The following is a 15,239-nucleotide window of genomic DNA, read 5'->3' as shown; positions in this document are numbered from 1 at the left end:
CTGAAGTATTATAGCATTGTATCCGTTTTCTGCAGGCTCACATTTACATGGTTTCTGACATCTTATTGCTAATGAAAAATCCACTGTATTAAAAAACCATTCTAATAGCTCTATTATCTCTTTGAGGCCATCAAGGGCTCCAGTTCATGCTCTTAAAAACTATGGAATAACGTTCATGTTCTATTTTTTACCAGATTTGCAAAGATTGAGGTAGAAAATACCCTTAAATTATAGCCTATCAGAAAATCTGAGAACCACAACAAAAAACCAGGACACTCTATAATTTTGGAGCCTACCATAACTTCAACAAAAAAGAAAAATAAACAAAAACACACCTTAGGTTAACAAAGTCTTTCGCTGCTAAGGCTTCTTTCAGCTTGAAGTTGCCCACAAGTTTCAGTTGATTTAGCCCATTCAGGCCTTCCGTAGGAAAGGAAGTTAATTCATTGAAACTTACATCTCTAAAATATGAATGAGACTTCAAGTTGATGCCCAAGATAGAAATCACATGAAAACAACCGTACATGTATTAACATCATATTAGATCCCTAAGATGAAGTTCAAGTAGGGGTGCTAAAATGATAATTCTAGCCTGTATCTTGCCATTTGAGAAGATTTTACTATAAATACAGCTTAGCATTTATACAAGGGAATAACCAAACAAAAATATTTTGATTTGACAATGTTAAAACAGATGTTTCTATAGCCCTAGTTACTACTTTCATGACATTATTGCACAATCATCTACTTACAGGTTAGTTATTGGCCCAAGTGTGGCAAAAGCTTTACTGTGAATTTCATGTATCAGGTTTCTACTCAGATCTCTGCAATTATAAGAGTAACATGTTAATCTTTCAAATAAACACTCAAAATGCCACTTACTTATACTATACTTTAGAATTAGAGGCAGTAACACAATACTGCTGATAAGATAACAAATAACTTCAATCTCGCCCAGCAATATATTTTTCATGTTTATGTTGAATGCCTCTCCTTCACAACAATCTATTTCTTGGAATATGTTCCGTACAGCAGTATTTCTAGCTGGCGTCTGTTTCAAAACAGTTGTGAATTTTCCCACTTTATCATTCTGATACCAATTCAAAAATATAAATGATATGATATAACCTTCGGTACTGCTAACTCAGTGAGGAAAAGCCCAGTTTCTGAAAAAGCTGAAAATAAAAACAGACTTCATATTATTTGCCTTCTCAAAGGTTATTGATAAGGCCCTGAGAAAAGACAAACAATCAATATGCAAACAAGAGCATTCCGAGAGGGCTGCAGATACCCTTCTTTTCCTAAGCAGGAAATAAACATTGCATCAACAGTAGAGCCAGCTCTGTATTCAGGAACACACCCTGAGAAATTCTGATATTATAGAATTAATAAAACAGAAATAATCTACAAACACACTTACACTGAACCTTAAAGGAAATTTAAACACTGAATAAATTCATTCCGAGACACATTTCATAGATAACAAGGAAACTCAACACACTTGGTTCCAAATTACGAAAAGACCAGCTCCTTACTGTCACTTATCAGTGTTCTAGAAGTGATGGCAACTAGGAGCCAGTCTTCTTCCCTATGACTGCCCAGGCTTCCAGAAAGTTAGTCTACGACTTGCGATGATCCAGAAACCCAACTACCAATTAAATATTTTCTAGTAGAGTGTGTGTCATATTTCTTAAAGGGGATATACTAAAAAACCATATTCAATACATGTAATTTCGCTTCACTGTCAATTTTTCAAACTTTTTCTATAATAGAAAAATGTTGTGCTGGGCAAGGTAGCTCACACATGTAATCCAAACAACTTTGGGAGGCCAAGGTGGGTGGATCACTTGAGCCCAGGAGTTTGAGACAAGCCTGGGCAACATAGGGAGACCCCATCTCTACAAAAAAAAAAGAAAGAAAGGAAAAAAAAAAGAAAAAAATTAGCTGACATTGTGGTGTGCACCTGTAGTCCCTCAGCTATTCAGGAGGTTGAGGCAGGAAGATTGCTTGAGCTCAGGAGTTGGAGGCTGCAGTGAGCTGTGATTACACCATTGCATTCTAGCCTGAGTGACAGAGTGACCCTGTCTCAAAAAAAAAGAAAAATGTTCACTAATTTAGTGTACTATGTTTCTGCACTAAAGTTCTAGGAATATAATGAGTGGCAAGCTTTGTCTCAGTCACTTCTATATTCCCAAGTACTTATGAGAGTACCCGGAACAAATATGTAGTCAAATACAAATGATTTTTTAAATAAGTGCTTCTGTGGCTTATGAACTCTATTTGTCATGACAGATACTCCAGTGCAGGGGTCAGCAAACTTCTTCTGTAGAGGGCCAGATAGTAAATATTTTCACCTTTGTGGGTCATATACTCTCTGCTGCAACTACCCAATTCTGCTATAGTGCGGTGAGAGCAGCTTTAGACAGCACTTTAATAATAAAGACCTGGCCGTGTTCAATTAAACTTAATTGATAAGCCAGGAAGCAGACTGGATTTGGTCCACAGGCTGTAGTCGGCCTACCTTTGCCCTAATGAATTGGCAAACCTCACTATTATAACTTGAAAACAAACAAGCTACATCACTTCAGTAATACACATTACACATTTTTCTATTTGCCAATGAACAATTAGCTAAAGTAAAAAATATTGAAAGTAGATTATTTATAAAGTTGCAAGTCTAAAAATCTTGCAATGCGTAAAATAATATTTTAGGAAAAGTCTAAAAATAATGTTTACTGAACACAAATTTTTTGAGGCAGAGTTTCACTCTTCTTGTTCAGGCTGGAGTGCAATGGCGCAATCTCAGCTCACTGCAACCTCTGCCTCCAGGGTTCAAGCAATTCTCCTGCCTCAGCCTCCCAAGTAACTGGGATTACAGGCATTCACCACCACGCCCGGCTAATTTTTTGTATTAAGTAGATAGGGTTTCACCATGTTGTTCAGGCTGAAATTAAAATTATATCTTTAAGTATATCTAATAACATGGAAATCATAACAACATACTAACATAGTTTGGAAAAAACTTATCGTCTTTAATAATCATAGACAAACTTACAGAATCCTTAGAGATATCAGGCCTTGAAAGGTGCCTTCCTTTATTTGGTAGATCTGATTACGCTGTAAAGAACTAAAGAAAAAAAGAAGAAGAAAGAAGATGAAGATGAAGACAAAGACGAAGAAGAGAGCAGGAGGAGGAGGAAAGAGAATGGGATAGAGAGAGAAAAAAGTTATGTTCTATTTTGAAAAATAACATAATAACATTTCTTAGTTGAGTTTTTCTAAGTTTAAATAACTATTCTTATGTAACAGTGATCTTGTTGAAAGAGAACTGCCCTTTTCTCATCTATAAAATTAAAGAGACTAATTGGTATTTCATCCTATATTATACTGGGAATTAATTGGTATGCTATCTAAACTCCCCCATCAACCCCACCTCAGGCATAAGAGAAGGAAGATGATGCAGGGAGAAAAGGAACAAAGACAACACAACTATGACAAATACCATAGAAATAAAGTTACAGGACTAAATAGAGTGAAAATGGGAGAATTAATGCCTCCCTCTTCCCGTCTCCCAGTCAACTTCCACCAGAACTGTCCAACACAGGACATGATGGGAACTGGCATTCATGTCTGGTTTCCCTCAATAGCTGGAGAAGTTTTCATTTTCTATTTCTTTTAAAAAACACCAACTTCCCCCGCATAGTGTTTCATGGGATGCCTGATAGGTAAGTGCCTAATACATGCTGGTTGCATGAATACATCTGGTTCAATTTGACATGTTATGTATGCGAACATCTGATTACAGGAATTTCTAATTTCTTACTATTAAAGCCATCTATTAAAAATAGGAAATGCTCAACAAGCTAACAATATACCACAGCAAAAGGAGTAAGTCAAAGACCAACTCACATTTCTTCCAGAGCATGGCAACCATTAAAACTTGGAAGGTCTCTTATATTGTTGTAAGACAAGTCCCTTAAAACAACAGAAATTAACAAATTAATGCTATGTTTTCAGAATATTATATTAAAAGAGTGGTACTCAGAAGCATTGAAAGCAGAGTTAAGATAACTAATAAAGAGATATGCCTGAATAAGAAAAGCAATTATTTTTTCCTAAGACTTGTCAACTTTTCAAATACCTCTGTGATACAATAAGCCTAAGACTGATGAAAGTTCAAGAATATATTTTTGAGCATAGACACTATAAAATATGTAAAAACACATTTATATAAAGTATATATATAAAGTATATAACATAAATATATAAAATTAAATATGTAAATATAGAAAAATATAGAAAATATATAAAATTTGTTGGTAAAGCTACATTTTTTAAAATTTGTATTTATACAGTTTAACAATTTGCATTTTTTCAATTTTGTTTATCCCATAAATAACTTATATGTTCTTTTATTGAAAAGCTCTAAGAGAAATGGTATGCTTATCAACATTTTAAAAAACATTTATGTTACATCAAACACCAGAATTATTTAACTTTCAGTGGCACTGCAGTTTTTCCTCAACAGTGATCACTGTGTTTGAGTTTGATACACCACTACATCACTAAATTATAGTCATGACCCACATAACAGTTTTGGTCAACGACAGACACCATATACAATGATATGGTCCCATAAGAGTATAATACCATATTTCTTCTCCAACTTTTCTATGTTTAGATATACAAATATTTACCATTGTGTTACAATTGCCTACAGTATTCAGTACCATATTATGCTGTACAGGTTTGTAGGCTAGAAGCAACAGATTATATATAGCCCAGGTATGTAGAAGAAACCACCGAGGTTTGTGTAAGCATACTCTATGATTTTCACACAATGACAAAATTGCCCCATGACACATTTCTTAGAATGTATTCCTATGGTTAAGTGGATGTGTGACTTGACTTGCTTAATCAATCAGTCATTTATCTTGTTACTATCTCCCACCACTGAATACTTATTAACAACTTAATAACTTAATTGTTTATTCTGGTGACATTTTTACATCCTTTATTTACTTTTAGTTTCTAGGTCAGCCTAAAGTTTTTAGAAAGCTACATGCTTTAGTTTATTCTTGATTGAATAAAGATTTAGGCTCTGCTTAGGTTGCAGATAAAAGAGAGGAGAATATGAGGAGATATACCCCTGGACAAACCAGAATAAAGACAAAGAGTCAGGATGAGAAAAAATTAAGAAAGAACCTAGCTTGGTTTTACTTTGTTCAAATAAAGTCACAAGTATATGATATATTCATAATCCTAAAACCTAATTCAAATGCATATTACCCACCATGGAGATGACTCAAATATCTGCTCCTTTACAGAAAGGGAACAACTAAGTAGTAATTATACCTCAAAACCACCTTATGAAAAGTAGATCCTTAAAAATAAAACTGAACATGTGTGAATATATAAACAAAAGGTATGAGGGGAACGGAAGAAGAATCCAACTTACAAAGTCCTAAGCATCTTTTGTTCTTGACACAAATTATTAGGTATGCTGCTTATCTTTGTACCTGTCAAAGTCCTGTGGAAAAACATTATTCATGTAATAATTCAACTCAAGAATAGTAAGCAAAATTTATTCCCATATAGAAAAATGATAGAAAAAAAGTGCTCACATATTTACATATGGACTAGATTCTATACATCCCATGGCCTAATTATTCCATAAAGTTAGACATGCAGGAAGGTGAACTGAACCCCAATTCTGATATCATCTCCACAGTAACTCAAAAACACTTGTGACATTAGATGCTGATATTGTCCAGATGATGGGCTTGATTCTCCACATGGACCAGGAGGAAAACACTAATCTACAGTCACACAGTCTGATCACAGTTAATTTCAAGTTGTCACCTTCTTACACCCAAGACCTTTGAAACCAACTTGCATTCTGCACCCAAACCTTGTTTCTGTCTTTTCTTTCAGTCAACCTGGGTCAGCATTTGAAAATGTTCTCTTATTCCCCTCCCTTCTCTAATCTATCACCAGTTCCTGTTATTTTTTCCTCTGTTGTGTTTCTAGCATCTAATTCTTTCAGAAAAAGAGTGAAGTGAGGCAGAGAGGGATGAAGGAATCTCAGACAGACCACACTATTTGTTCTGGTGCAAATCCAGTGATGGATTAAAGATCTGGAGCTCTCATAATTCAGTGTGTTCATCTGGTCAGGTGGACTATTCCCACAGCTGCCTCACTGTTCTCCCCATCTCTAGTCTCTTTCTCCTTACCCTGCTCACATTACCTGCTCGAACATTCTCAACATCTCCAACTGCCTTAAGAGTCAAGTTTAAACTCCTTACCTCAGGGCTTCCCAAGTTCTTTTTAAAAAAATATCTTGTTGGCCGGGCGCGGTGGCTCATGCCTGTAATCCCAGCACTTTGGGAAGTCGAGGCGGGCGGATCACCTGAGGTCAGGAGTTTAGGACCAGCCTGACCAACATGGCGAAACCCCATCTCTACTAAAAATACAAAAAAATTAGCCAGTTGTGGTGGTGGGCGCCTGTAATCCCAACTACTCGGTAGACTGAGGCAGGAGAATCGCTTGAACCCGGGAGGCGGAGGTTGCAGTGAGCCAAGATCGTGCCATTGCACTCCAGCCTGGGCGACAGAGCAAGACTCCGTCTCAAAAAATAAATAAATAAATAAATAAATAAATAAATAAATATCTTGTCACATGTGACCATTGTAACATTTAAATGGCACGCTGCAGTAAGACTCCTGTGGCTAGAGGCCCTAGCTGCCTCAGGCCCCACCTGACTGTCTGGAGGGCTGAGGTCATCAAGATCTTAAATGCACCTGTAAACCCATGCACAGACCACTCACTGGGAAACTGCCACAACCAAATGTCCAATGTTCAAGGCCTGTCATTTTAAAGTCTAATCACAAACAATTCTCCGATGTCTCCATACCACCCCCATCTTATTATAAACATGCAATTCTAGCTATATTTGTTCATCTATATGCCATCTCTGAGAATACTTTTGGTATTTCCAGTTTTACTAATCCTGCCTTAAATAAAAGACTCAGCTCTGGGAAACCTGACAGTATTCAAACATTCCACCTCCTTCGTGAAGCCTTCTGTGATAGTCTACATCCATTGCTCCCACTTCTAAATTCTGAAAGCACTGCTTCTAATTTGGCACTTTGTTGCTGCTTTGTATTTTCTGTGAACTTTTCAGATCTTATCCACATAATCAGCTCTACTCTGTCTAAGCTCACTGACCCCAAACCCAATATATTCTTTTCCACGCATGAAATATACAAAGGGAAGCTGAAGGAATCAACATAAACTGTCACTAACAGACCCTGGCACTCTGCTAGCAGTCCAGTAGTGTTATCTTTATACAAGCCCTCTTCAAAGGGCCACACTTACAGACTTTCCAGGTGGGCGGTTCCTGTAAGATTGGGGAACTGCTGAACCATGCTTGCACCACGAATGACTCTTTAAGAAATTGAGAAAGACAAAGTAATTTTAATTTTTTTCATGTTTTATCTTTTAAACAGTTTAAAATTACAGTGCAACTATAACTAAAAATAAAACTAGTTTCATCTCTCGAATGTACTTGAAAGTGTGATAATTTGGCCAAGTGTTCACAAAAATAAGAACCATTATAAATTCTGCCCAAGGGAGAAAAAAATTTTAAAGATTCTGTTTTCTGGAGTTCCAGTAACAAATTATTGTTTTCCACTAAAACAACTGTATAAATATCCAGGTTTGTTTTTAAATTCACATACTTACAGGGAATGAAGATCAGATAAATTGTGAAATGCTGAGTTCCCCACATAAGATAGAGGATTATCATACAAATGTCTGTGAAAATACCCAAAAAAAGTAAAATGTTCATATGTTCACAAGCACTCTAATATTAAATCTATGTTCACAATGTACATATATCTAAAAGTCTGAATTTTCATTCTTTATCTGGATGTTTGGCATTGTAAAGACATAGCTTCACATAATTATACGTTAAAAGAAACTTTTAAAAATACTTACATAGTTCTTAAGAGTGGGTTACCATCAAATGCTCCATCAGGGATAACAGAAATAGAATTACTATGAAATCCTCTAGAAAGATAGGAGAAAAGTATTTTGAAATGCATTATCCTCTTGTGAAATAAAATCCAAGCATCTACTGCAGTTCAGCATTATATAAAATACAACTGATAATGACTACATGAAAATTTTCAAAAACATAGGAAATCTCAAATTTTAATTTTATCTTATCTTTTTCAGTATCATACCTAATTCTTTTTTAACCCACTGCTTAGCCTGGTATCTATCAGATCCCTCATACGCATTTATCTGTTGCTTCATCATAGAAAAAAGCTTTAGACCATGAGAAACAGGTGTTCTAACCTCCAAATCTCTCTCACTGTAGCCTGTATTTAGTCTCTTGGCAATGCATCTTAGAATGTTAACCATTAACTAGCTCATGACACACAGTCCCTGTTGTGCCATATACAGTCACTATCTCTACCCATGACAAACCCAACGTCCAAAATGTTCCCTCAGGCTGGGCACAGTGGCTCATGCCCGTAATCCCAGCACTCTGAGGGGATCACTTGAGCCCAGGAGTTTGAGACCAGCCTGGGCAACACGATGAAATCCTATCTCTAGAAAAAATTTAAAAATTAGCTGGGCATGGTAGTGCATGCCTGCAGTCCCAGCTATTCAGGAAGCTAAGGTGGGAGGATCACCTGAGCCTGGGAGGTCAAGGCTGCAGTGAGCTGTGATCACACCACTGCACCGTGGCACCCCAGCCTAGGCGACAGAGTGAGACCCTGTCTCAAAACAAACAAACAAAAAGAAAGAAATAAAAACAAAAATGCTCCCTCATTCCTGTGTTTAAATATTATTTTATTTTATTTTATTTTATTTTTGAGACGGAGTCTCGCTCAGTCGCCCAGGCCGGAGTGCAGTGGTGTGATCTCGGCTCACTGCAAGCTCCACCTCCCGGGTTCACGTCATTCTCCTGCTTCAGCCTCCCCAGTAGCTGGGACCACTGGCACCCGCCGCCACGCCCGGCTAATTTTTTGCATTTTTAGTAGAGACGGGGTTTCACCGTGTTAGGCAGGATGGTCTCGATCTCCTGACCTCATGATCCGCCCGCCTCGGCCTCCCAAAGTGCTGGGATTACAGGCGTGAGCCACCACGCCCGGCCGTGTTTAAATATTTTTATTCTTTCAAGTTCAGTCAAACTCCTTCCCTTTGGTGATGCTTTCTGCAGTAACTCCAAGCTTCAATTAGGTATTCTTCTGGAATGATTTATTTGTCCTATTCATTCAGCATTTATTTCTACCTAGAAACAGCTGTCTGTCTTAACATGGTCAGTTTCCCCAGTGAGACTAAGACTACAAGCTCCTTGAAAGGTAGACACTGTATATCAGGCCTTCTTGTTTTACCAGCATCTAACCCTATATAGCAATCTATACTCAAAATTGTCTGTGTGTTCGATGGAACACAATCTAACTGTATGATTATTTGTGTGTTTGTGTGCATGTATTACAGTTATATGCAATGGAACAAGATGTGCTAAAATCTCATTGTTGGAACATTAAATGGTGAGTTTCAGGGATATGAAGACATAAAGAGAATGAAGCAATACTCACAGCTCTTTTAGGCTAGGAAGGGCTTTAATAGCCTGAGGAAATTCCCCCAAGTTATTATAATTCAAGTCTCTAGAAAATAAAATAGGTGAAAATGTATCAAAATATTAAATAGTGGTCATAATTCATAAGGCATTTTGTTACAGATACATATTTTTTAAACACATTCTCTGTATGGTAATCTTTCTTTACCAACCACATCGTCATTCAAAACCAAAACCATGTAGGAGTTTAACTGAATTTACACCTTTTCTTACAATACTGAACAGAGAAAAATCATTCTTCTTCCATGATGTTTTTAGGTCAACAAACTTAAAAGTTCAAATAATTTTCAGAATCATGTATTACTGATGCATTAAATACATAAATCATCTGAATGGTATTTCTCTGAAAATTCATTATAGAAAATAATTCATTGAATATCAATTTGTAAATGACAGCATGAAACTGAGGTTTCCATTTGGAGTTCACAGTAGCTTCCTGAAATTCTGGTATAAGAGACGCTGACCTCAGTTCCACCATCAGCATGATGACCTGAGATAAGAATAATCAGAAGGAGGCTAGGCGCAGTGGCTCGTGCCTGTAATCCCAGCACTTTGGGAGGCTGAGGCGGGCAGATCATGAGGTCAAGAGATTGAGACCATCCTGGCCAACATGGTAGAACCCCGTCTCTACTAAAAATACCAAAATTAGCAGGGCATGGTGGCACATGCCTGTAGTCCCAGCTACTGAGGAAGCTGAGACAGGAGAATCTCTTGAACCCGGGAGGCAGAGGTTGCAGTAAACCGAGATCATGCCACTGCACTGTAGCCTGGTGACAGAGCAAGACTCCGTCTCAAAAAAAAAAAAAAAAAAAAAAAAAAAGAATAATCAGAAGGACAAGGGTAGATTCACACAACTGTTGTCCTCATATAGGTTATGAATTATTGGGAATTTTATATTAGGGAACAGATAAGCCATAGTGATCTGTACTAAAAAAGTCTTAGTTCTGAGAGTGTTTAAAGTTTAATTTCTTTTAACATAAAGAGCACACTGGCATATGATTAGCATGATTGATTTCAGAATGAAAGTAAAATAAAAAAAGCTCAGCTCCTTTGAGACCTATTTTTTTTCCTTTTCCTTTTTGTAACATAGAAGAAAAAAAGGCAAATAAAAATTTAACTGGGAAGAGGTTTAATTTTAACATAATTGAAATAGTGTACACAGCCTAGGATTAGGAAACCTATTCAATCTTTTATTTATAACACTGAAACTCACACACTTAGCAAAGGAGATCTGAGTTTGGAACTATCTTCTACAAGATTTTCAACTTTCGGCTGGGCGCGGTGGCTCAAGCCTGTAATCCCAGCACTTTGGGAGGCCGAGACGGGCGGATCACGAGGTCAGGAGATCGAGACCATCCTGGCTAACACGGTGAAACCCCGTCTCCACTAAAAATACAAAAAACTAGCCGGGCGAGGTGGCGGGCGCCTGTAGTCCCAGTTACTCCGGAGGCTGAGGCAGGAGAATGGCGTAAACCCGGGAGGCGGAGCTTGCAGTGAGCTGAGATCCGGCCACTGCAGTCCAGCCCGGGCTACAGAGCAAGACTCCGTCTCAAAAAAAAAAAAAAAAAAAAAGATTTTCAACTTTCATATATCCATTGATGTTTCCTATCCTCTAATTTAGATAGGAAAGTGAATTAATAGAGTCCTAAAAGGTTTTAAGTCTTCTCATTAATTGACAGTTAACCAGAAAATTCAGTCAAATAAAGTACTACAAACCCTGAGCATTCCAATCAGGTTTTACTCACCCATGTAATTGAGACCTTCTCTGAATCATTTACTCATCACAACAGCAAACATTACATTATCTTTGAATAAAGGCAATAAAGGCAACTAATATAGGCTAAAAGAACAAAAATAAAGATCCTATTCTCAATTATACACAGCTGCACAATGCCTTTTACTTATATAGTGGTGCAATGTACAGTTGAAACAGTCAGAGGTCTCAAACACTTTAGCTAGTGGAAACAACAACAAAAGTATAACAGCAAAATATAAAATCTTCGTTTGTTACATGTAAAAGCAGATATAGTATTCAAACCCGGTGTCAACAACTAGAAGGCAACTGAGGTCATGAAAAAAACAAAACTATCCAGAATTCATTTTAGAAATTTCTAACTTCCAAAACTGTCATACATTTAACAAAACCAACATTTCTGGAAAGATATACATCTTTGTAGATTGAGCTGTTTTGAATGTGCAGATTGAGCTGTTTTGAATGTGTATTCTTTGGGGGAAAATATGCAATTCACCCTTTGCCATTTTTAGCCATGGACTTAGATTAGTATTCATAATTGGGTTATTTGATAGCAAGAATTTAGTCAAGTATCAAAGTGAATAAGGAGCTGAACTCAAGGCCAATATTTTTTTCTTTTTCTGTAATGAAGTACAAAATTGCACTTTCAATATCACAATGCAGTTGCCCAAAATATGAATATACTTACAAGGTCTCCAGGTTATCTAGTCCATCAAAACAGTGTTGACTCAGGCTTTTAATTTTATTGTTATGAAGATGCCTATGGAGGAAAAAAAGCATAAAATGACTTTTCAATTTCCCATTGGCAACTATCATCATTGTTTTATACGTCTGAATTGGTGTGTAAAGGAATGATATAGCTAAACATATCAACAGTTGACCATAGAAAACAAGTGGCATTGGGTAGTTATCTCTTGCCATGCACACTGCACAGACTCACTAAACATAGAATACCCCATGGAAAGAAAAAGTATCTCTAATGGAAATACGGTATGTACATGGAAGATTATTTAATATTTACTCATATCAAAATAAAGTTTTGATTAGCTCTTAATTATATGAAGCAAAATTTGATGAGCTCTCCTACTGAGGACATGAGGGTAACAGTGTGGAGGAAGTGTAGTTTACACCAGTGGGATCTCTAACAGATTTTAAAAGAAGTGCTACTTTGTTATGTCTTGGAAGATTAAAAACCCACTGCATCCCACACTCTCTGAACAAGTGGAAAACACTAAACATCCCTGGGACTAACTTCTATGGCCACCTTGAAATGATTTCCCTTCTTTTAACATTGAATACACTGCTGGGACACAAGTAAAAGCTGTATGAATGTGTGCTGAATGACCTAATTTATTCTCATGATTACAACCGGTCATTTATCTTAGGGAGATTCAACAATTATCACCAGCTATTAATTTTTTAAATTCTCCCATTCTGTTTAATCTTGTACAAAAGCAGCTCCCTCAAGCACTAACTATTCAGGAGCATATTCAGTGAGGTGCTTTGATAATAATCTGTCAGAAGCCTGTTTTTGTACCCCAATTAACACAAATATATGGAAGAAAAAGGGTTAGGTACTTACAGAACTACCAGGCTTGAAAGGTTGGTAAATGCAAAGTCAGGGATGCTTGAGATCTTGTTGAGAGCCAGGGTCAGCGCCTGTAAGGTGGGCAGATTGCTGAGGGGGTGCATGGGCACCTCTGTCAAGCTGTTGTCATCCAGCCACAGATGCCGTAACTGAACAAGTCCTTCAAAACTGTCCTCGGGGACTGAGGTAATATGGTTGGCATCCAAACGCCTAACAGAAACAGAAACAACCATGTTCAGTAACAAATTCTAGTGAAATGAGTCAGTTCAAGTCTCACAACTCAAAGCTTTCAAAACAAAAAGGACTTATAAAAATGATCATCTTTAATTTTACTAGAAGTCCTCATAAAATCTAATAACTTTTTCATGATCGGTATTGTATATGAAAGTCAGTGCTTTCTCTTCCTTCGTAAGAATGGCGAAAGGCATGTATCCAAATCTATATTCTTCAACTATCTTTGGCTAAGAAGTAACTTTATAGCAGAAAGATATATTAAAAAAAAAACTTGCAAAGTTCTTATTGAAATTATGTTTTAGAGCATAATTATCAGACATACAAAAAAAAAGAAGAAACTAAGCTGACCAAATAAGCTACTTTACTTCCAATGTTACATTATAACTACTATTAGACATTAAATTTAGTTGCTACTCTGATTCTATACCAAAGGGAAATATTAGAAAATACTTAAAATTTTTGTATAGCAATAAAGAATCTAAATAAATTTTCAATCATCCTTATTACCTCTAGGCAAGTTAAACATGTAAGTGTCATGTACAGGCAAAGCAACTTTTTCCTCTTCCCTTAGCAGTTAAGTGCTTTTGAAAAATCAGTGTGCTAAAATGAACAGTTATTAAGAAAAGGTCAAATTATCTGTTGGAAAAATCAAGCAGCTCCTCAAATCAATGTTACTGTGGCTTAAAAGCTTCTTCAATTTTTCCAAAAATTTTGGAATCAAGAACACCTTACTAATAGGATTACTAATATTTAAAATTAAGTCCCCATCTGAAAATCAGGAAACTAAGTCCTATGTATTATTGTTGGCACAACAAGATATAATTGTTGGAATAATTGCTTTTCAACACAAAGACAATCTGCTATTAATATGATGACGGACACTATGTGCCAGGCAAATCACAGCTTTCCTCACAAATCCCTTGTTGATGCATCTTCATTACTTATATTCATGCCTCACAGCCTTGAACCTCTTTGTGAAAATTACAGAACACACACACACACAAAAACTGGTTAAAAATTCAAAATGACAGCATCTTTTTAAAGAAATAGTTTGACAACGTTCAAGTTGAGGAAATTCTGAGTTTTAGAGTGGTTTTTGTGCCTCCTGTTTCCTTATGCTGTTCCAACTTCAGTTCCTGCCATAATTGTCCGTTTCCACCACAAGTTCTGGGCCCCTGGTCCCAATTAACCGCTCCCAGCCCCAGATGCATTTTCCCTTCTTAAAGACGGAATAGCATGGGTTAAAGACCGTTGGTCCTGGTGAGTATCTGATGAAAGCTTTCTTTCTAATAGTCAAGATATCTGAAAAAACACTTGAAAAGGGAGAGCTTAGGACACTGAGCAGCTGCCTTAAGAATCTATCTAGAAACACACATTTTTAGAGTTGTTTATTTTTTGGACTTTCTAGAACTTGCCCTGAGACGGGCAACTTTTACATAACAGACTGGCAAAGTATTGGCTACAGAGCGGCAAAGTACTGCCTACAGAGCCGTTTAGGAGATTTGCTTTAATGAGCAGATAGGAATGTGTTCAAACACGTGTGCACGTGTGCACGTGCACACACACACACACACACACCCCTCATGGAACTTTTCCATTCTTAGGAAGAAAAAGATTTAAACACATAATCATACAATTAAGCATATTATATAAATAAATAATTAATGTAGCTAAATTATACTTGTAGGTAACTTAATTACCTGCAGTTGACTCAAGACAGTTAAATTGAGCATCCTGTTAGGTACAAAGGATAAGATAGTGAACACAACAGGCATGAGGCCTGTCCTCAAGAGACTGACATTCCAGTGGCAGAGGTGACATACAACATAATAAACAAGTCACAAAATGATAACGAAGTTCTTTAAAAAGTACCTCTGGAGTAGATAAACAGGGCACTGAGGTTACAGACTGATGGACTCTGAGGAGGAGGGTAGTTACTCAAGAAAAGTATTTCTAAGAAGGTGACATTTAAAGTGAGACCTAAAGAAAAAGCAAGAATGAGTCAAAGT

General features: G+C 36.8%; 1 protein-coding gene across 1 annotated transcript in view; it reads right to left on the bottom strand.

The window, feature by feature from the left end:
• Positions 1-15,239, bottom strand: part of LGR4 (leucine rich repeat containing G protein-coupled receptor 4) — a 108,369-nt gene that overhangs the window by 7,103 nt on the left and 86,027 nt on the right. Inside the window, exons 5-15 of the mRNA XM_008003745.3 lie at positions 12,991-13,206; positions 12,097-12,168; positions 9,615-9,683; positions 7,999-8,070; positions 7,744-7,815; positions 7,378-7,446; positions 5,459-5,530; positions 3,910-3,975; positions 3,056-3,127; positions 753-824; positions 336-461 (exon numbers count right to left, since the gene is read on the bottom strand). Of these exons, the coding sequence (XP_008001936.1) occupies positions 336-461; positions 753-824; positions 3,056-3,127; positions 3,910-3,975; positions 5,459-5,530; positions 7,378-7,446; positions 7,744-7,815; positions 7,999-8,070; positions 9,615-9,683; positions 12,097-12,168; positions 12,991-13,206 (978 nt within the window). The remainder of the gene's footprint in view (positions 1-335; positions 462-752; positions 825-3,055; positions 3,128-3,909; positions 3,976-5,458; positions 5,531-7,377; positions 7,447-7,743; positions 7,816-7,998; positions 8,071-9,614; positions 9,684-12,096; positions 12,169-12,990; positions 13,207-15,239) is intronic.

The sequence above is a fragment of the Chlorocebus sabaeus genome, chromosome 1 (assembly GCF_047675955.1).
Source record: "Chlorocebus sabaeus isolate Y175 chromosome 1, mChlSab1.0.hap1, whole genome shotgun sequence".
Classification (NCBI taxonomy): domain Eukaryota; kingdom Metazoa; phylum Chordata; class Mammalia; order Primates; family Cercopithecidae; genus Chlorocebus; species Chlorocebus sabaeus.
Note: the sequence above shows the minus strand (reverse complement) of the source record. Positions and strands in the feature narration are given on the sequence as shown.